Source organism: Engystomops pustulosus, chromosome 1, assembly GCF_040894005.1.
Source record: "Engystomops pustulosus chromosome 1, aEngPut4.maternal, whole genome shotgun sequence".
NCBI classification, from domain to species: Eukaryota; Metazoa; Chordata; class Amphibia; order Anura; family Leptodactylidae; genus Engystomops; species Engystomops pustulosus.
Window position 1 is genome coordinate 108,557,919 of NC_092411.1, and position 22,654 is coordinate 108,580,572.

Below are 22,654 nucleotides of genomic sequence, written 5' to 3' on the forward strand. Positions count from 1 at the left end.
TAGCCTGCTATCCCCTGCAGTATATAGACCGCCAGCCCCCCAGTATATAGCATGCCAGCTCCTGCCTCCCTAATATATAGCCTACCAGCCCCTGCAGTATACAGCTAGCCCCCCAGTATATAGCCTGCCAGCCCCCCTAGTATATATAGCCTGCCAGCCCCCCAGTATATATAGCCTGCCAGCCCCCCAGTATATATATAGCCTGCCAGCCCCATGTAGTATATAGCCTGCCAGCCCCCTGTAGTATATAGCCTGCCAGCCCCCTGTAGTATATAGCCTGCCAGCCCCCTGTAGTATATAGCCTGCCAGCCCCCTGTAATATATAGCCTGCCAGCCCCCTGTAGTATATAGCCTGCCAGCCCTTCCTCTTCGGCTCCTCTTCGGGTCATTCGCGCTCGGCTGGCACACACAATCACATCAGCCGTTTGCCGACGTTATTGTTTGTGAGACACCGGCATTGTGAGGGGACCTGAAGAGGAGCCGAAGAGGAGCGGAAGGACTTAAAGAGGCACCGGAGCATCGGAAGCAAGAAGAGGACCTACAGGTGGCATTGGAAAGGTAAGTACAGTGTTCATTTTTTATAGATTTGATTACAAGCTGAGTTAGTTTATTTTCAGCAAATTTTTGTGCTGAAAAACTCGACTTATACTCGAGTATATAAGGTATGTTATATTTAATTATAATTACTTCAAATATATATTGTTTTTGTTCAGTATCCCATTTCCTACTTATGCAACCCTTTTTCTAAATTTTTTAAATAGTATTTCACTACTATTTCATTTCAAGAAATGCAATAAGCCCTTACCCATCTTATCAGGTTGGTGAACTGCAAAGTGTATAATATTCATCAATTAAATATGAATTTACTTACATCTAACAAGCACTATAAAAACTTATTAGTCAAATATAAGGAAACAGCCATACAGCAATTCTTTTTACATTAATAATTTTTATTAAAATGGATACAGTCAAATTAATCTGTAAACAATCAGGGCAATCCTCCCATTATTGTCTTCCCTAGCAAAGCTGGCACATATCAGCCTGGCATCAGCGGGAAGCAAACCTCAAGCATGGCTGAAGATGAAAAAGTGTATGTCCAGCTGATTTAAAGCCTTAAAAAGGGGCCCCTAACTGTACTGCCAAGTCTTCATGCTTGTGAATAATAACATGGTACATGCTGGGTAATTATTTGTTCCAGGTTCATCTGAATCCTCAGCTGCTGAGATAGATGCTATCGGAGTTATGCAGCAAAAGTAAACTAAAGAGAATGCTCCAACAATGGCACAATGTGCAGTGAACCATAAGAAAACACTGGCACAGCTTCAGAGAAAGCACACAGAGAAGCACTGGATGACCAGAAGAAACAGGCCACAGAAACTGGCACACAATCTGCTATGGGACAGATCTCATTCACCAGAAAAATGTCGATTGTTCAATGATGGAGACCACCCTAGGTCACACAAGGTCATAGCAGTACCACATGGAGAGTAATGAAATACTAATACAGTAAATCCAAAAAAGTAAACCCAAAATCATAAGACCCCCTACATCATGGCATAAAATATTGTAACAAACATATGTCAATAGAGAGCAGAGCAGCCAAATAAATCCAAGGAAATAAAAATTCAGACCTTCCACAATGGAACAAAATCTTTAGAGAAAATAGCAGTACTTCAGTGCATTCAATCTACATACATGTACAATGGGCATTACTTTTTAAAAAGTATACATAAATTTAAAAAATCTTGAAACACGACTGTATCATGAATTGTTGTGACAAAAGTAGCGGAATCCACACAAAGTATAGTATCCATAAACCACAATATTGCTAACAGTCACAAATAGCATGGTATAGGTGTCGCAACCACATAATAATGACAGATCACAGAAGAAAAACATACGGTACACAATCACTCCCTCCCAAACATTGAAGAGAAACGGAGAAACCCAGGGTAACTATATAGCAGTAGGAGGAGTTTTATACCACCATGACTAAATGAGTTACAACTTGTGAGGACACCGTCTGTTGGTTTGTACCATAGTGTACTGACTGTACCATACTGTCGGTAGTGAGGAATAAATGTATTAATTAGCAGAATTCCATGCTTCAGAGGACAATGCGAAAACACAGAATTTGACTAGCCGGTAATTCCCTTTTCCATAGGTCCACCTGGACAGCCCCCTGGAGGATGCTATCTGACCTTCTGTAGGGACAGGAGACAGAGTTTAAATACACTCCTCCCACTAGCTCCCTCAGTTTAAACCAAATAACTACACCAGAAGGAATGCATCAAGGAGTTTTTCTTTAAATTTTACTCCTATACAACAACAAAAATAATCATACAAGAACCAAATGGAAGGGAGAAAACCAGGGCGTCATGGTGGACTTATAGAAAAGGAATTCTCGATTAGTCTAAATCTAAGTTTCCATTTGTTTCCATTGTCCCTTATGATGGTCCCCTGGAGACATACCAATTGATATCTCATTTAGGGAGGGATTATGGCCTTAATGAGCTTTGTCCCCAAAGCCAAGTCTCAGGAGAAGGAGATATCCAGTCTATAATGATGGGCAAAGGTGAGGCTGCTTGACCATGTTGCGGTTTTAGAAATTGCATCTAGTGAAGCTCCCCATCTTGCCGCCCAGGAGGTGGATACCTGGTCGAATGTGCATTAGGGTTCTGGGTAAGAACGGAATCTTCTAAATGGTAGCATTCTTTAATTGTAGGTGTATTGCAGCATATTACATAGTCAGCCTATGTTTTCTGCGTAGGCTGACAGCTGCACTGTTAGATTGTGCTGTAAGCACGATCCTAACAGTCTGCTACTAAAGGCAGCCCTGGGGACCTGTACGGAGGGTGCCGATCATCGCGGTGATGCACTAGGGATGCCGCGATCACTAAGATCGCATCGTCTATAGGGTTAGACAGACTGGATTGCAATTCTTGCTGTTACTGCAGGATTCTGGTTACTGCGTACCACCAGAATCCCCTGACGATCCCACCGCCTCAACTTCTGTACCCGGGCGATCGTCATGATGTAATTCTACGTCAAGGTGCGGGAACTACCAACATCCTATGACGTAGAATTATGTCAGCGTGCGAGAAGGGGTTAATCCTGCAATATGTTGGAAATCACCAACTGAATGTTGGTCATTTTGGGGAAAAAAAATCTCCGGTATTACAGGTCTGCTCTGGGTGGTCTCCAGTCTTACAGATCTGGTGTGGGCGATCTCCAGTAATATAGGTCTGGTCTGGTTGGAGTCTGCAATATTATTATTTGGTTTCCCTTGTTTTTGTAGTCTGCTCTGTATTAGTTGTACTGGTTATTAGTGCGGCCATCTGAAGTTAGGCGGTATGACAATACGGCCCTTTACAACCGATAAAGGTTGTCTGTGTGATTTACTGAGGAACTGCTTGCTACAGCTTGTCAAATGGAGAACACAAAGATCTTAAAGAGAACCTACCACCACGAATCTACCTATAAAGGTAGATCGGGTGGTAGGTGGATGTAAGGGACGTGAGGATAGCTCTTTTTAGAGCTAATCCTCACGTCCCCGCTAACTTTTGGGAAACTTTATTGACCTAATATGTAAATTTCGTTATGCGGCTACTGGGGCGTGGAGTAGCCGGCACGAGGCTACACAGCGCGGCTACTCCACGCCCCAGTAGCCACATTACTCCTCCTACCCTGTTGTGTGCGGCGCGCAGCTCCTCGTAGCTGCGCGCCCTCGTCCAACAAGCTGGCTACTGCGCATGCGCAGTAGCTCCGGCCTCGGAGCTGGGACTGCTCAGCCGGCGTTCTGCGCATGCGCAGACCGCCATCATGACGGACGAGGGCTGCACGCAACAGGGTAGGAGGAGTAATGTGGCTACTGGGGCGTGGAGTAGCCTCGCTGTGTAGCCTAGTGCCGGCTACTCCACGCCCCAGTAGCCGCATAACAAAATTTACATATTAGGTCAATAAAGTTTCCCAAAAGTTAGCGGGGACGTGAGGATTAGCTCTAAAAAGAGCTATCCTCACGTCCCTTACATCCACCTACCACCCGATCTACCTTTATAGGTAGATTCGTGGTGGTAGGTTCCCTTTAATGACAAATATTCCAAGATCTTGGCAAAAGAAATCTGTGCATTTAAATTAAACCAAAAACAAATTAAAAGTGTTCAATAAAAGGAATGCTCAACTAATCTCAGAACTCCCTTAGAAGTGGATGGACAGAGACATATATATCCATTTAATCAACTACGCTACAAGAAAACGTTCAGGCATCCCTGCTCTCCAGATAGATGTGCTTGAAAGGTAGGACTTGCATCTATATTCTATGGATATATCATAAATATGCAAGATGGGAATGTCCCTTATCAAAAAAACACAGAAATCCAAATCTCAGTTTTGTATGCAAGGTTGCTTCTGTATTTTTTCACGAAATGATGCAAATTGAAACCTGTATAGTTGAATTCTACTGTCACAAAACAGCATCCAAAGTGATATCAAATTTACCATGATTTACCACGATTTTATTTGTACAGTGGAGACCAGCAGCAATAGGATCCGAGTTTATATGGGCTGTGTGATTTCTTAGCAGTCCACATTATCTGCCCATAAAGCTGTAGCTAAAGTGGCACTTTACTCAATAGTCCATCATTAAATCCAAACACAATGAGAATTTATCTGCTGGGCAGTATACATGAGCAGAGCTCGGCCTATTAGTGCCTCCTATAACTCAGTATTTGTAGTGCGAGTATCAGTGGCCACCAAAATCCAGACAGAAATGTGGGTGCATGCATTAAGCATCACCAAGCTTATTCGCAGAAGCAATGAACAACCACAGCTAATAGGACCCCACAATGAAAACCATATGTTTAATATCCATACCCTTTTAGTAGATGATGTAGAGTGCTCCTTTCTCATTGTTCTCAGCAGAAACTCAGGCATATTATTTTCAATGTCTTCTCTTGTGCCCTTCTTGTGTAACACAGCAGCTAGGAAGGATATGACCTAAAGATAAAAGTTGCAATTTAGCAAGAACCTACATATAGGTATTTTTGATTGACTTGTCACAGTTTTAGTCTTGCAGACTTTGTTTCATTGTATATATATATATATATATGTATATATATATATATATATATATATATATATATATATATACACACACACACACACACACACACACATATTATACACACACAAAGGTAGAAAATCTGTAATATTAAGATTCATAGAGAGTACAATGGGAAATATGCCTCCTTTTGCTACCTTGAAAGGCAGGTTATTTAAAGGGGTATTCCAGAAATAAGTATAATTTATGTTCAAATGGGTCATTAAAATAAAAGCTAATATGTAATTAGTTATTTAAAATTGTGCTCGCCTTAGCAGAAATATGTTATGGCCATACACTGTAACGAAGAATTAAATGCTATTGGAGGAGACACAGGACAGAAGATGGTCACTGGTTACATGTCCACTTCACATGTCCTGCACCCGGCTGGGCAAGCATGCGAGTCTGCATTCGGTTGCTTGCAACGGATACAGTATGGCCAGCGGTGAGATGTTATCTCAATGCTATGTGCAGTGATGGCCGATACACCTCAATACTATGGTAACACATCAGGACAATCTGTTAGATCATCAGAGCATACGATTGAGGAGCTGTTACTGAGAACTGCGGGATTATGGGACTTGTAGTTGTAGATGGCAGCCATCTTAGAGATAACTACGCCTACTTTAAAAAGCCCATAACATTTTTTGAATCACAAAGGCAAACTATTTAAATTTCCATTTTGTGTTTAATGACACTGAGTTTTGTTGTATTCATTTATGTATAGCATTATGGGTTTTTGTATCAGATGTTAATATTCCGGAAATACTCCTTTAATTAAATATTTTTTTGCCCAGCTGCGATTTGAACTCACAACCTGCATTCTGTACCTGCCATAGAGATACAGCACCTCTATACACTACATAGAGATCTCTCTATCCACTACAACATCCTTTTTTTAACCACATAATTAATACAGTTAAACTGAATTAATAAAAATGTATAAGACAAAAAAAAATTCATACTAACATTACCAGTGCAACCTTCACAATACATATACAAATAATAAACTAATAAACTGTCATAAAAAGCTAAAGCCCTCCTAGCAAAATGCTAGTTGATCGTTACTGATCTCATACGTTTCATTGGAAATACATATGCGATTGGGCAATTCAAACACCTCCAGACGTTTGAATTGCATTTCAAAACACAATGTAAACACCCCATGTGACCGCACCTTTAACCCCTTAATGACCGCCCTATCGGGATTCTACGTCGGTCATTAAGGGTACTTCTTCTGACGCGGCGCCTTTCTACGGCGCCGCGTCAGAAGAAGATTTCGGGACATCGGGTCAGTATAGTGCCGGTGTCGGGCTGTGATATCACAGCCCAGACCCGGCACTAACACCCAGGATCGGAAAAACTCCGATCCCGGGTGTTTAACCCCTTACACGCCGCGGTCAAGCATGACCGCGGCGTGCAAGTGTGTCCCCCGTGGATCGGACCCCCCCGGTGTGCTTACCGGGGGATCCGATCCCTCCTGCCGCTGCCCCGGGTCCCGACCAGTGACCCGAGGCTGTCGGCTCCTCTTCTCGCCGGGTCCTGCCTTCCTGGCAGGACCCGGCTGTAAGTAACTGAGCATGCGCAGCATGCTCAGTTACTTACACTATACACTGCAATACAAGTGTATTGCAGTGTAAAGGCTTGAATAAGCGATCGGATGATCGCTTATTCAAGCCAAGAAGTAGAAAATGTAAAAAAGTTAAAAAAAAAAAAAAATTAAATCTTTTTATAATATAATTAAATAAATAAATAAAATAAAAGTCCCATAATCTCCCCAGTAACACATAAAATGCAAATACAGTAAATAAAACACAAAAACATACATATTTGGTATCACCGCGTCCGTATTAATCTGTACAATAAATCTAAATCAATATTGAACCCGCTCGGTGAACGATGAAAAAAAAAAACTACGAAAAACTTCCCGTAATATACAATTTTTCATCAAACACCATCACAAAAAATGTTCTAAAAAGTGATCAAAAAAAGCTACCTTCCCTAATATGATACGACTGAAAAGAACAACTCTTTTCGCAAAAAATAAGCCCTCAACCAGGTCTGACAACATAAAAATACAGAAGTTATGGCAATAAAAAGTTGTCAATAGTAAAAACAATGCGATATTCTCCAATATTGGTTTTGCTCAGGAAAATTGAGCAAAGATAAGAAAAACTATATAAATGAGGTAACACCGCAATCGTAGTGAACCAGAGAATAAAGATAAAATATTATTTTTACATTACGGTGAGCGGGGGGAAAAAAATGCTAAAAATCCAAAATAAAAATTGATGATTTTGTTTGTGTCCCCCTTGATATAGTTAATAAAATCTCATGAATAAGCTATAGACCCCCCTAAATGAATTATCTATACATTGCATCTCATCCCCTAAAAAATAAGCCCTCATATGTTTGCATTACCAAAAAATATAAAAATGTATAGGTAGTACAATGTGACAATACAAATGTGCTGTGAATGGCGCCTCCATTCATTCTATACTCGGCCGTGCGCCTGTACAGCAGTTTACCACCACATATGTGGTATCAGTACACTCGGGAGGAATTGGGCATCAAACGTTGCAGTGCGTTTCATCATTTAATTTATTATGAAACTGTCAGTTTGGCCTAAATGAATGTATTTTCCAAAAAAATTCCATAGTTTCTAAATTGCAGGTCCTTATTGTTTTAACCCATGTCAAACACTTAAAGGGTTAATGGACTTAATAGAAGTTGTTTTACATACGTTGAGGGGTGAAGTTTCTATAGTGGGGTAATTTATGGGGTTTTACTATTATTTAGGCCTTACAATGTCCCTTGGAAGCTGAGTTTTCCCTCAAAATGTGAGTTTTGGCAATTTTCATGAAAATGAGAAAAATCGCACCTAATGTTCTGCACCTCATAACATCCTAGAAAAGTGAGAGGATGCATAAAATATCATCCCAACATAAAGCAGACATTCCGTAAATGTAATTTATCAAGCTTTTTGGGTAGTTTTACTTCCTATCTGGAAAGCAGAACATTTCAAACTTGGAAAATGAAGAATTTTTACAAACTTTTGCCAAATTTTCACTTTTTTTCAGAACGAATCGCAAAACTTATCACTTAAATTTTATAACTAACATGAAGTACAATGTGTCACGAGAAAACATTCTCAAAATCACCGGGATATGTTAAAGCGTTCCGAAGTTATAACCAATTATCGTGAGACATGTCAGATTTGAAAAATCGAGTCTGGTCAATGAGCTGAAAACTAGTGTCGGTGATAAGGGGTTAAAGGGGACAAGAAGACAAGATTCTTAAATATACTCAGGAAAACAAAATAATGCAATCTCTAATTCAATGTTAATAACAAAAATACAGCATTTCACAGTTGTAATTTTCTATCAGTCCTGGTGTACACAATTTGGTTGCCCCTGGATCAGCAATTCCAACGATACCCGTGTCATTCTGCTGGCTTCTCCTTTTCCTTATATACAGCCTGGTATATCCATAATCCCTTCTTATAAATCATATTCAGCTATTCCTGAAGTTGGATGACACTTCCTGGTTGTGACATCAGCTAAGGGCATTCATATGAATATGAATTAGCCGACCTGAAGCATGTGATGAGTCACATGCTTGTGACATCACTGCAGGTCCTCTTTTCTTACACTACTCTACAACTGCACCTCCCAACAAGCCTCCTCTCGTCATATATACGGTTTCCCATGGTTAACAGAAAGCATGGCCAATGGAGAGCAGATGGAGGGGCAAGATAAAGGCTAAAAAGTAAATTAGAGAATTGCTAATTTTTGCTTACTGCATAGCTAGGCAAAAATGGCATACTTTACAGTTCTTTAAAGTGAAACTGTTACCAGGGACCTCATTTTCATTAAAGACAAGTAGCAGAAGTCCATTACACCTGCATTGCATATATTTATGCATAAATATTATATTGTAATGTAAATGGTCAGAAAATGTGAAAGGCATCTTTGGAATGCAGGTGTAATGGGCTTCTGCATACTGTCTAGTGAAAATGAGGTCCCGGTGACAGTTTCCCTTTAAGGATGCTCAGAATCATTAGAATCAGTAATTCTACTCAGCTCTACCAGTATGGTGTGCCCTGGGCATCCTGCACTGCATAGGTTCCCTTGCATGCCTTTACCATCCTGCTTTATATGCTCTAAGTGAGACGAAGAGCAGAAACTGGGGACTGGACCAAAAGTACAGTGATAATGTATAGACAAAATATATATTGTTTATTGTTCTTTTACTGTATGTAGTATGCACAGGAGCATATTTATACTAAATGTACAGTGCTTAGTCTGTCTACACATCATCACTGTAGTCAGTAGAGTGGTGATTTGTACAGACTATACAGTTTATTAATACAGTACTCTCATTGTCAAAGTATGTAAATAGCCTTTTCATCATCAGTTTATTTCATACAAATATCAAAACTGGGAAATGTAGAATAGGTAGAAAAATAACATTTTGGGGGTGAGTAATACACACCTGTATCGTTTTTCCAAGTCCCATGTCGTCACCAAGGATGCACCCCCTTGATCGAGCATAGTGTTCATACAGAAACTGGACACCTTCTCTTTGATAGTTGCGTAAATACCGATTTATAGTATGAGGAATACAAACTCCTGTGTCCGTTAATGGGAAAGCCTTCGCCGGGGCTGTAGGTTTTCGACTGGGGAAATTAGGTTTTTCCAGATCTTCATCATCAAACATGGATGTGTTCCAGGCACTGCTGAAGCCTGAGACTTTACAAAGCTGTGAAGTAGGAAGCTTCTTTTCTATGCCATTCAAGAATGAAACCACTGCATATGGTCGGTCTAGCGCTTTATATTCAATGGACTTTATTATGGCTTCCTGCAGCTCCCCATCTTCAGTGTAAGGGGCTAAGCACTGATCGTTGATATTCCAGTCTAGAAAGGCATGTGAAACACAATATGTAAATCTAGGTACTGCTATTAATCATAGAAAGTATGTTTTCCCAAGAAACACTCTCTGTGACACAACATACGGAAGTTTCTTGTAAGAACACTTCTTACTGTACTTAATAGTTATATAAAGTAACCATTACTGAACATAATGTAAGAATAAAATAAAGGAATAATAGTATCTATTGCATTATAAACGGCAGCATATTTTTTTGTGCTGTCCATTCCATTAACAAGTTCCCTGCCGCATTTATACATCACAATTTTGTTTATGAATGGAGAGTGATTAAAGTTTTTTGTATACAGAGCAGTGTCCCATGTCCCATGGGGTTGGCCAGTGGGGAGTGGTTTCCCCCCACCCTAGGGAAACCACTCTGTCATGCGTCTATTTAAAATGTAAAAAATATCACATTTGCCCGATATCTCTTCCCCTCCCCAGTTGTTCCCCCTTCCAGGACATCATGCATGTCTGCCCCACTCCTCACTGGCCACTGCCATGGGACTAGGGACACAGCTCTGTAAACTTTTATCTAACTTTTATTTGAAAAAAGACAGTTTTATTATAAAAACTCTTTGGAAATGTGTACACTATTCTCTATAGGGAAGCCACAAAAGGGCTCCTGATGACAGGTTCCCTTTAAAAAAATATTCAAATCTTAATAGACATTCCATTAAAAATGTAAAACGAATTTTAAATAGTATGTCAATAATGATTTGAGTATTTTTTTTACCTTTTGCTGAATTTTCCACTTTGGACTATTGCCACTTTGCACTCTAAAATGTCAGTGAACTCTGTCTTAGGCTATATTCACACTGCCGTTGCCCGCCCGTACCGTACCGTAGCGGGCAACGGCAGTGTACGGGGAGAGGAGGAGGAGGTGAGCGCAGCTCACCCCCGCCCCTCTCCATAGCAACCTATGGCGCACGGCCCCGTATTACAGGAAAAGATAGGACAGGTCCTATCTTTTTCCCGGGTATGGAACGGTACGGTGCCGCACGTGTGCGGCACCGTACCGCTCCCGTAGGGTGCCGTGCGCCCATAGGAGTGTATGGGGGACGTATATCGGCCGTATATACGTCGGCCGTATATACGTCCCCCATACGTTCGTGTGAATATAGCCTTACAAGCAACAAAGGCACAAAGGGGGCATTTATCACACTTTTTTAATTTTTTTCTCTTTTATATTTTTAACTTTTACACTTGTCCTACAAAGTTTGCCGCTACAAGTTTTTCCCTGTCGTGCTTTATTTATCTTAAGAATACAGGTGTGGACGTATAAAAAAATTTTGCACAATCTCAGTAAAATGATACTATTTGTGCCACAAATAAACTCCAGTCTAAAACAGGTGTAGGCGACTTTTGTGTGACTTTTCAAAAAAAGTCTCAAAAAGCCAATTCACATAACTCATATCAACCAAATCAAGCAAGGCCCATACCTTAAAGGACACCTGTCATCAGGTCTCTGTTACTAGTTCTGTCACCTCTACCTGTTGGAGCAGCTCACAGGAATTCCATCCCAGCCTTCATCTTGTCAGTGCATACATTAATCATTATAAAATCATCTTTTCTTTATTATGTAAATGAGGCTGGTCACATGGTCAGAGGCAGTGATGTCACGTTGTTCCCCCTCCCTTCTCCTCCCCCTGCTCATGTCTGTGTGTAATGTATAGTAAAGCATAGTTTGTGTGTGTGCTGCATCTGCTGACATGCTGCATCCTCCCATACACATGTGAGACACAGACATCAGCTACACAAGTACCTAGTTTCATAGTTTATACGATTGAAAAAAGACACTTGTCCATCAAGTTCAACCAAAGAAGGGTAGGGATTGGATGAGGAATGCATTTAGAACCTGACATGTTCTGCTATAACATGGCTGCCTGGAGCTGTTATATCTCTCCTATACACACACACAGGCTGCAGGGGGCGCCAGCACCAGGAAGCACATCATTATACAGCCTCAAACCATTATACAGGCTGTCAGTCATACACTGGGGGTGTGGCTGAGCCTCCGATTGATGAATAAGCTGGACAGCTTGAATATGCTAATGACTCATTGGACATTTCACACGTCATTTGCATACAGCTTTAGGACCTCATTGCTTAAAGAGAACCCGTCATGCAAAATAACCCCCCTAATCTAAATATATTTTCATAAACTGCCATTAGAGAGCATTGCCTCTATCCCTTCATTGTCCCGCTACATGCCTGTAAACCTAAGCAATGAGGTCCTAAAGCTGTAGGCAAATGACCTGTGAAATGTCCAATGACTCATTAGCATATTCAAGCTGTCCAGCTTATTCATGAGTGGGAGGCACAGCCACACCCCCAGTGCATGACTGACAACCTGTGTAATGATGTGAGGCTGTATAATGATGTGATGGCTGCTCCATGTGCTTGCTGGTGGGCACGATCCCTGCAGCCTGTGTGTGTATGTGTGTATAGGAGAGATAGAACAGCTCCAGGATGCAGCCATGTTATAGCAGAACATGTCAGGCACTTGTGTAGCTGACGTCTGTGTCTCACATGTGTATTAGGAGGATGCAGCATGTCAGCAGATGCAGCACACACACTAGCACTGCTTTACTATACATTATACACAGACATGAGCAGGGGAAGAGAGGGGAGATAAAGGTTGGGATGGATCCTTGTGAGCTGCTCCAACAGGTTGTAGTGACAAGACTAGTGACACAGATCTGATGACAGGTGTCCTTTAAGTTTACAGGCATGTAGAGGGACAATGAAGGGATAGAGGCAATGCTTTCTAATGGCAGTTTATGAAAATCTATTTAGATTAGGGGGTTATTTTGCATGACAGGTTCTCTTTAAAGGACACCTGTCATAGGGTCTCTGTCACTATTTCTGTCACCTCTACCTGTTGTAGCAGCTCACAAGGATCCATCCCAACCTTTATCTAGTCAATTCATACATAAATCATTATAAAATCATCTTTTCTTTATTATGTACATGAGGCTGGTCACATGGTCAGAGGCAGTGATGTCACTCCTGTTACCCCTCCCCTCTCCTCCCCCTGCTCAGGTCTGTGTTTAATGTATAGTAAAGCATTGCTAGTGTCTGTGCTTACCTGCTTATACCTCACACCATTATACAGACTTTCAGTCAAGCACTGGGGGGTGCTGCTGTGCCTTCCACTAATTAATAAGCTGGACAGGTTGAATATGCTAATGACTCATTGGACATTTCACAGGACATTTGCATATAGCTTTAGGACCTCATTGCTTAGGTTTACAGGCATGTAGAAGGACAATGAAGGGTGGGCAATGCTTTCTAATGGCAGTTTATGAAAATATATTTATTTTAGGGGGTTACTTTGCCTGACGAGTTCTCTTTAACCCCCTAAACTATATATGGTGTAATGGCTCCTCCATGTGCTTCCTGGTGCTGGTGCCCACGCCCCCTACAGCCTGTGTGTGTATAGGAGAGATACAACAGCTCCAGGCAACCATGTTATAGCAGAACATGTCAGGTACTTGTGTAGCTGATGTGTGTATCTCACACATGTGTATAAGAAGGGAGAGCATGTCATCAGATAAAGCACAGACAATAGAAATGCTTTACTATTCATTACACACAGACATGAGCAGGGGGGAGAGGGGAGGGGTAACAGGAGTGACATCACTGCCTCTAACCATGTGCCCAGCCTCATTTACATAATAAAGAAAAGATGATTTTATAATGATTAATGTATGAATTGACTAGATAAACGCTGGGACAGAATTAGCTGCAAAGACTTGATGACAGGTGTCCTTTAAATGACAATATCTTTGGACACGCTTTACATATCAAAACATTTTTTAATTTTTTGCATTATTATTTCATTACATGTGAGATTTTTACTTGATAGGATAGTTCTATTAATTACAAATTTTCTCTTACAATTTTCTAAATACAAGCTCATCATTCTTTCCCCAAGTTCAGCTACAGACGCAGAGGATGCATGTACTTCTACAATTCTGCAAACTGTGCGCTAATTCTTTCCTGCAGCTTCTTCTACATTCTGCCTTCAGCTGACAGGCTGGAGGGGGCACACTTCAAAAGCTTACATATCCTAAACCCTGGTGCCAAAAAACACAATTCTGGTGTCATATTAAACATATTTAATATGATATCTGGATTGTGTATGGATGCTTCACAGAACCAGAGATATCCACTCTTAGGCTGTATTCACACGTACATATATGCTGCAATGGAGAGGAGGAATAGTGACCTCCCCTCTCCACATCGATGCATAGTGCACGGCAAGACAGGGAGAGATAGGACATGTCGGACGGTGCCTCACCGTATCGCTCCACGTGCCCATTGCTGGCCTACGGGGGGGAAGTATTTAGGGCCCCCTATGGTCGTGTGAATGCAGCCTTAAAGTTACCATCGGAACTCTCAGAAATAAAAGTTTGTATATAAAAATCACATTTCTAACTACAAATTTAAGAGTGGATATCTCTGGTCCTTACACAATCCAGGGAGGAATATCATCATATGATGAATGTCCACCTTTACTTTTATAATTAAAGAGCTCTAATGCGCTACTGAGGTGTGAATGAGGGTTTTTCTAACAGAAGTTAGGTCCCATTCACATGGGTGCATTCATACCAGTTGCCAATAAACAGTTAAGACAGCGTTGGCACTGCATTTTGTCTGGCAGACAATGTGCAATGTGTGCAGTCCGTGGGATCAGGACAATGTATGGGAGCGGTCCCCATGTACGGAGCGGTACCTGTATTGCTCCGTGCGGCCATTGCTTTCTATCCATATGGGCGTGTGAATGCGGTCTTAGAGTGTTACCTGCGGACTTGCTTTCCAGAAAATCTGTGACATGATACAGTAGCGCAGTGGTGGCGAACCTATGGTAGGGCTGCCAGAGGTGGCACTCAGAGCCCTCTCTGTGGGCACCCAGCACAATGATCACCATTCAGGACCCAATACCTTCTCCTGCAGTCACAGGCAGCCCAGGACGTGCCATGTTCAGCGCTATTTTAAACCTATAAAGGTAGATCGGGTGATAGGTGAATCAATGGGACGTGAGGATATCCCTTTTAAGAGCTAATCCTCGCGTCCCCGCACTTTTTTGGAAACTTTTATTACCCTAATAATAGTAAATTTTTTTATGCGGCTACTGGGGCGTGGAGTAGCCGCATCTGAGGTTACACGAGGCGGCTACTCCACGCCCCAGTAGCCACTTTACCCCTCCTACTCACCATCTTCGGCACGCAGCTCCGCGTAGCTGCGCGCCCTCGTCCGACGATCCTGCCGTCTGCACATGCGCAGAACAGCAGGCCCGTGCCTGTGCGGTCACTGCTCCGAAGCCGGGGAGTGCCTGCGCAGACGGCAGGACCGTCGGACGAGGGCGCGCAGCTACGAGCAGCTGTGCGCCGAAGATGGTGAGTAGGAGGGGTAAAGTGGCTACCGGGGCGTGGAGTAGCCGCCTCGTGTAACCTCAGATGCGGCTACTCCACGCCCCAGTAGCGGCATAAAAAAATTTACATATTAGGGTAATAAACGTTTCCAAAAAAGTGCGGGGACACGAGGACCTCACGTCCCATTGATTCACCTACCACCCGATCTACCTTTATAGGTAGATTTGTGGTGGTAGGTGCCCTTTAAAGTGACTGGATAGCTGGATTATCATTGTAGACCTTTCTCTGGACTTGTGATTCATCCTGTTAAGGGACCTTAGAGGGAAACTACAATAATAATCTGAATTTCTCCTTTCTACTGTATTGGTGTCCTCAGGATTCCAATACGTTTGAAACCTGTGAGCTACTTGAGTTACTTTAAATTGGCTTTTGGCACTTTGTGAAAAATATGTGGCTTTTGATTGTAGTTTTGGCACTTAGTCCCTAAAAGGTTCAGCATCACTGCAGTAGCGAGTAGTGTATGGGGCTTGTAAAAAGCTCACGCAGGGGAAACAGCCTTCCACTGTGGATTTATGATCTGCAGGATATCATATACACCTGCGGCAGCATAGAATGCAGGAGAATCCAGCTGATGTTGTCTGGTTAGTGAGGCTTGAAGACAAGCTGGGGTCAGGTGCATCAGTGAGTGGCACTAGCAGTATATAACAGAAGACACATGTACTTGCCTTGTGCATCCATGTTTATGGGAGCGTCACTTGTCATCATGGATATCTACAGGGCACTGAAGCGGTTATACTGCAGAGGATGGGCAGCTGTCTGCCTCTTCCAGGGCAAGGTATTGTGGCTTCATAGCAGCACACATGGTGCCACATAGTACCGCTGCCCCTCTGCCTGCCATCGTACACTGCTCCCTGATACACTCATCTCATCCTACAGGAAAACTTCCTCACACTACAACAGCTGAAGGACCTGCAGTGATGTCACGACCATGTGACCAGTCACATGACATGTAGAAGCTCTGCTGTGGGGGCACAGTGTGGATGTGTTATGAAGGGAGGACATAGTGTGCGCTGTGTTATCAGGCGGCTGAGCTCGCAGGGGGGGGGCACAGTGTGGATGTATTGTGAAGGAAGGACATAGTCTGCACTACGTTATCAGGGTTAACGTGTAACATGTAAGACAATGCAGACAATAGTACAAGTCTCAAGTAAACTGGAAGGAGAAGAGGCGCCGAAGATTCATCTGGATTTAGGACTAAAGTTTTAAGGGTTAGCGGAATGTGTCCAGTATGGAGGCCTGCAGGTAATAGAGACCTGTCATGTGAAGCTGAGAGAATCCCTGGAAACGTGTTAACTAGACAAGGCTCCTGTGGCGAGCTGATGACCTGTGTTCTTTATGGCATATCCCCCTTCTGCCATAGTGAGAAAGGGTCCATTTCTCAAGTACTGGAGGAATAGGTCTTATTGTGGAGGTGCCCCTAAAGGGATTGCACCAAGTATGTTATCCTCTGAACAAGATAGGGGGCTAACAATATGATTGGGGGGGATCCCCACCTATGGCGAGAACTAATTGAATGAATTATCAAGTCGAGACGTACGAATGGCAGCTAGCGTACAACCACCATTGAAGTGCATTGTACACAGCACGTTACTGTAAAAAAGATAGAGCATGCGCTATCTTTTGCTGGAAATACAGCTAGGCTGTGCGGCTCCCTATAGGGAGGGGTGAGGAGTGCTCACCTCTCCAGCCAGCCATGTGCTTCGCCTGGGCTCCGGCCTAATTCATGTGCATGAAACCCAAGTGTTGGAAATCGCTTGGCTGTCTCATAGCAGTGAATAAAAATGCAACCCCTTTAATCAGCCTGAGATGTACCTTATTATTGGTAAGGTTTAGAAATAAGCCAAAAATGGATGTTTGGCTAAAAGTGGATGGGGGGAATGTTTTAAGAGCCTGATATAAGAGGCTCAGGCTATTACTAATGGTCAGCCAACTCTGCACCCCTCCCCACCCACTTGGCATGTAGGTGGCATAACTGAGGGAAAAGTACGCCAGTGCATGATAAATCCAGACCCCCCCCCCCCCCCCCGGTTCTCCAGCATCATCTTAGAAAAAAACAGACTGCACACAAATTATATTCTTCTGTCTGTTTTTTGTTCTTTGTTGCAGATTCTTTGACTTCTAAGGAGGATAGTGTTCCACATGTGAGAAAGAAACTACACCAACTGTGATATTTAAAACACAAATCGGTGAAAAACACATAGGAAATTAGTCGGAGTATGGAATCTGTGAAAAATCATGGGTGCGAACGTGAATCACTCAAGTGCGAGAGAGCCCTAATTGTCATCCCTGCCCAAGGCGCTACACCCTTGTTCTGCAGTCTGTTCTGCTTACGTCCCTCAGTAGCAGCTCTCTGTCCTGCAGCCGACAAGCCAATATTTGGTTCTCTTTCCTGTTGTTAGTAGCAGTTATTCTCAGAAACTAGTCAACTGATTATCAGTTCCTCTTTTTCGTATATCTTTTTTTTACATTTATTAGTATGCATTCACCATATAGCAAATATAGTAAACACTGCATTATTGCTCCATTGGTAAAATAGTTTGTTGCCTTTATTTACCACAACAGTTAACAAACGAAGAAGCAGTTTTAACCCCTTAATTTTGAAGCCATTTTATAGGTTCAGGACCGAGCACAATTTTTAAAATCTGTAAGTGTCACTATTTGCGGTAATAAATTTAGGATGGTTTAACTTGAGATTTGTTTTTTTATTGTGACATGATGTACTTCATGTAAGTGCCATATTTTGGTTGATATGTTTTGCATTTATTTATTCATTAAAAAGTGGGAAATTTGGTGAAAATTTTGAAAAAGTTATATATTTTTTTTAAATGTAATTCCCATTGTACAGTTAGTCTAACAAACCAAATTGGTTACTAATTAACATTTACCAATAATCTACTTTCCACCTCGTCCCCCATTACGGCCCACCTGGAGGATGCCCCTTGACCTCTATAGGGATAGGAAGAAAGATTCATAGGCCCCTCCCGCAGCCATTCTCCAGTGTTCTTCCTGTCCCTACGTCGATCGCAAGAAGAGCATGCACTCCTCTCTCTCACACCATTCAGGTCCAGGTTCATCCAGTTCCTATCTCGATTAGTCCTCATGCAGTGTCAGACTTCAGACATAGCAATAGGTCAAGGCAGTCAGCAGAGGAGCGTAATCAGAAACGGAACTGGGGTCACAACAGGAAATCACAAAATCAGCAAAGGGCATGGAACACAGCTTTCTCTAGGGCACGAGGCACGGAGATTCAGCAGGGAGAGGCAGGTTTATATAGAATTCTGGGAAATGGCCAGCACCAATTAACGGTGCGCTAGCCCTATAAACTCTTTGAAGCCGGCACGCGCGAGCCCTAGGAGACGAGGAGGCGCGGGCATGGCCCGAGGACCAAGTTCGTGAGCAGGGAGAGTATACAGAGGGGCATGGGTGAGCCATATCCCTGGTCGCGGGAGCACCCATGACATGCTGGTTTTTCCTGGTGCTACAGGAGGCTGTATTATAGGGGCTATACAGGTGCTCCACTCTGGGGTTATTGTTGCAGATACTTCTAAAGAACTCCTACTAGTATCAATCCCTGTTCTTGAAATAGCCACAGGGTTTCTCGCTGACTCTTCTGCTGAGTGTCTTAGATTTGCAGCAAAAGAAGGAACCCTATCTATTGTGGCTAGAAGATCCGTGTAGTCAAAGTAATAGACGGTTGTCATCCGCTCTGAACCCAGGCTGTGTAATATTCCATTTTGAGGTGATTTTGTCTTTAGACCCGAGTTAGACTATATCTTTGAAAAAGTGGCAGACAAAAAAAAAGGTTTCCCCGAAATTCAAAAGGATCAGAAGAACAATCCCTCTCCGGATAGCAAAGATCCTTTCATGGAAAAGGTAAAAACGGGCGCTGAAGTTATCCAGAAGGTGGAAAAGGCAAAGGTTTCCTCATTAGCTTTAGTAACTCCGGTGCTCAGAAAAAAATTACGTTACAGTGGGGGGAATATTATTGGACTTTGCTTCATCAGGGAACTCTATTACCTCACTTGGGTACTAGATATTGTGTCCAATGGATCCCGTATCGAATTCTTCCAACTTCTCCCCCAACAAAAGTTTGTTGTTACCCAAGTTTCCTCATGTTTCTCTTACCAGTAGATCTGGGCTGAGCTGCAAACTTTACTTCTCATGGAAGACATCAGAGAAGTTCCTCAAGAAGAATAAGGTCAGTGATTCTACTCGCCCATCTTCTTGGTGAAAAAACCCAATGGCTCTCACAGACTGCTCATCAGTCTGAGGCATCTCATCCAGTTCATCATCTACTGCATATTCAAGATGGAATCTGTGAGTTTAGATACCCCCTTAATAAACCCAGATTCTTTTCTTTGCAGAGTAGACTTAAAAGATTCCTACTATCACAGACCTATATACCCTTCTTCACAGAATTTCCTAAGAATGGCCATTCACACTCTACCTAATTATAATTCCATATCTAGACAACCTTTTGATTGTGGCAGAATCAGATGTGGCCTTTTGTTTCTCTTCACATCAGACTTTAAAATTGGGTTGGTCTGGTCCAGTAGATCCAATTGTTTATAAAAAAAAAAAAAAAAAATACCAAGTATCCACCTGGGTAGCCATGATGCTCCTTAGAAAATTGACCGTCTGCATTCAGTCTGTGTCCTAGTCCCAAAACAATTCCAGAACCCTTCCGTGCTGGATCCTTTCATCATTCGACAAAAACCTGTATCCCCTGAATACAGGCGGTCCCCTACTTAAGGACACCCGACTTACAGACAACCCATAGTTACAGACAGACCCCTCAGACCTCTGGTGAAGCTTTCTGTATGCTTTACTATAGTCCCAGGCTGCAATGATCAGCTGTAAGGTGTCTGTAATGAAGCTTTATTGATAATCCTTGGTCCCAATACAGCAAAAAATGTTTAAACTCCAATTGTCACTGGGGCCAAATTTTTTTTGTCTGGATCTACAAATATAAAATATACAGTTTCGACTTACATACAAATTCAACTTAAGAACAAACCTCCGGACCCTATCTTGTACGTAACCCGGGGACTGCCTGTATAAAAATAAAGATTCCACATCAGGTCTTCAAAAAGGTATTTATTGGCATTGCCATCCACAGATTACTATCCAGACTGATGCAAGCCACAAAGGTCTGGAGCCAAATTCCTTGATCAACTGGTGCAGGAAAGATTCAGAATCAAACTTCAGGGAACTCAAAGCCATCTAGCAAGCTTTAAAATCAAAACCTCTCCTGTTGACCAACCATCATATAAAGATACTTTTCAATAACATGACGCCAGTCTCCTAAAATAAAGAGACAAAGGAGTACAAAATCCGAAAAACTTCTCAATCTTTCCCAAAGAATTTTCTCCTGGGCAGAAGAAAATGTTCTCTCCCTGACAGCCCCTCATTATTTTTTGAGCAGAAAAAAACTGGACCTTCACAAATGGTGCCTAAATCAACAAGTCTTCTGTTCCTTATCTCTAAAATGGGGGAGTCCCCAATGGGACCTAGCTTATGCATATCCACCAATGCCTTTGATAGCAAAAGTGCTACAGAAGATCTGCTTGGATGGAAAAAGTGCATTAATTTCAGACTGGCAGAAGAGGAAGTTGATATTCAGTCCTGAATTCAGTCCTCTACCTCTAAGGGAGAATCTTCTCTATCAGGGACCAGTTATGCATCCAAAACCAGCTAGCCTCAAGTTGTCAGCATGGATCCTGAACGGTCATTGCTCGAATCCAAAGGTCTCTCATTAAAGGTAATCCAAGCCATGAAGGTAAATAGGAAACCAGTTACCTCTGCAATTTATTTGAAAATCTGGGAAAAAGTTTGTGTCCTTCTGTAAAAATAAATGTAAACATTTTAAATATTTTACAAGTTTTATATTTTGTAGAACTCCGAACAAATTATCACATTTTTAAAACTGCACATCTCAAATTACTTAGAATAGCCTTTGATAGGTTTGTGAACCCTTCAAGTGTCTCATATGAATTAAAACAAGATGGAGTTTCTTATTTAGCTCTAAAATATATATGTTCATGCCGGATAAAAGGTAAAGACATCTCAGATTTTGAACAGTTTCTATGGCAATAACCCCCATGTGGATGTAAACCGCTTTATGGGTCAACAAGAGACCACACTAAATATTTTAAAATACACTTGTATTGGGCTCTTAGTTTTTTTTGGAACAGATGTGCTGAATATCTGAAATATTGAAACACATTTTTTTTTAATCTAAAATGTCCTCTTCTGAACATCATTTTCAGGCAACGCCATAAATGTAGAAAAATATATGCAGACATTTAGAAGGTTTTTTCTCCTGCTTTCATTAAAATAAACCAAAAGGGCCCTGTCACGGGTGCTGCTGCGACCCATGTGTCGGTTCGCAGGCTCATCCGTGATCCTCAGTGTGCCCTTGCGCTCCGCCGCACAATCTTACCTCTCCCCGTTCCTGATCTTGTCAGGCGGCCGTGCACGTGATTGGTGCTGGCCCTTTCAGGAAATGCTTAAAAGCAGGCGTCTCCCAGCATTCCCTGCCGGATCTTCATGCTCTTTGCCGTCAAGAAAGCTTGCTCCTTTGCCTTCTGCCTGTGATTGGATTCCCCATTGTGACCCCGGACCCGTTCCCGTTTATGCTCCTCTCCTGCCAGCCCTGACCTTCTGCTTTGCCTCTGACCCTGAACTTCTGCCGCCTGTCTCGACCTCCTGCCTGTCCCAGACCATGAACTTGCCTACCTCGCCTTGGCTGCCACCGCTGACAAAGTCGCACCTGTGAAACAACATGTTGGTACCACACCGCAGCAGGTCCAACGTGCTTTGCGGCAGGCTCTGGTGAAGACTGGGTGCCACTTAGACTCCGGTACCAGGTGTCAGCTTGTCACATCGTCCGCGGTGGTCCTGTAGGTCCATTACCTCTGAAGCCTGACAAGCCCTAATATACTGCAATATATGCTTGACAAAGATTCATGGCGAATCGAAACATTGCAGTTTTTTCTATGCCTGTGTGAATAAAGGTTTAACCTTTTTTCATCATATTGGATGCTGTGGCCTTCTCTCTCTTTTTTTTTTTATATACTGCCTGGACAAAGGGCAGAGCCTGAAAGTGATAGAACGCCACAAGGATTCTGATGCTAACTTTTACTTTATATTCATCTATCGTTATAATGAGAATTTTGGAGGTGGACCG

At 42.4% G+C, this 22,654-nt stretch overlaps 1 protein-coding gene across 2 annotated transcripts in view; it reads right to left on the reverse strand.

Annotated features, from left to right (window-relative positions):
* ERCC6L2 (ERCC excision repair 6 like 2) overlaps positions 1-16,389 on the reverse strand; it is a 134,059-nt gene extending 117,670 nt beyond the window's left edge. The window contains exons 1-3 of one of the 2 annotated variants that reach the window (XM_072150832.1): positions 16,131-16,389; positions 9,593-10,014; positions 4,873-4,995 (exon numbers count right to left, since the gene is read on the reverse strand). In XM_072150832.1, coding sequence (XP_072006933.1) covers positions 4,873-4,995; positions 9,593-10,014; positions 16,131-16,170 — 585 coding nt within the window. In that variant the 5' untranslated portion in view covers positions 16,171-16,389. Of the gene's footprint in view, positions 1-4,872; positions 4,996-8,535; positions 8,605-9,592; positions 10,015-16,130 lie in introns of those variants that run through there. The other variant, XM_072150833.1, reaches the window with a different exon arrangement.
* Positions 16,390-22,654: the final 6,265 nt, after the last annotated feature.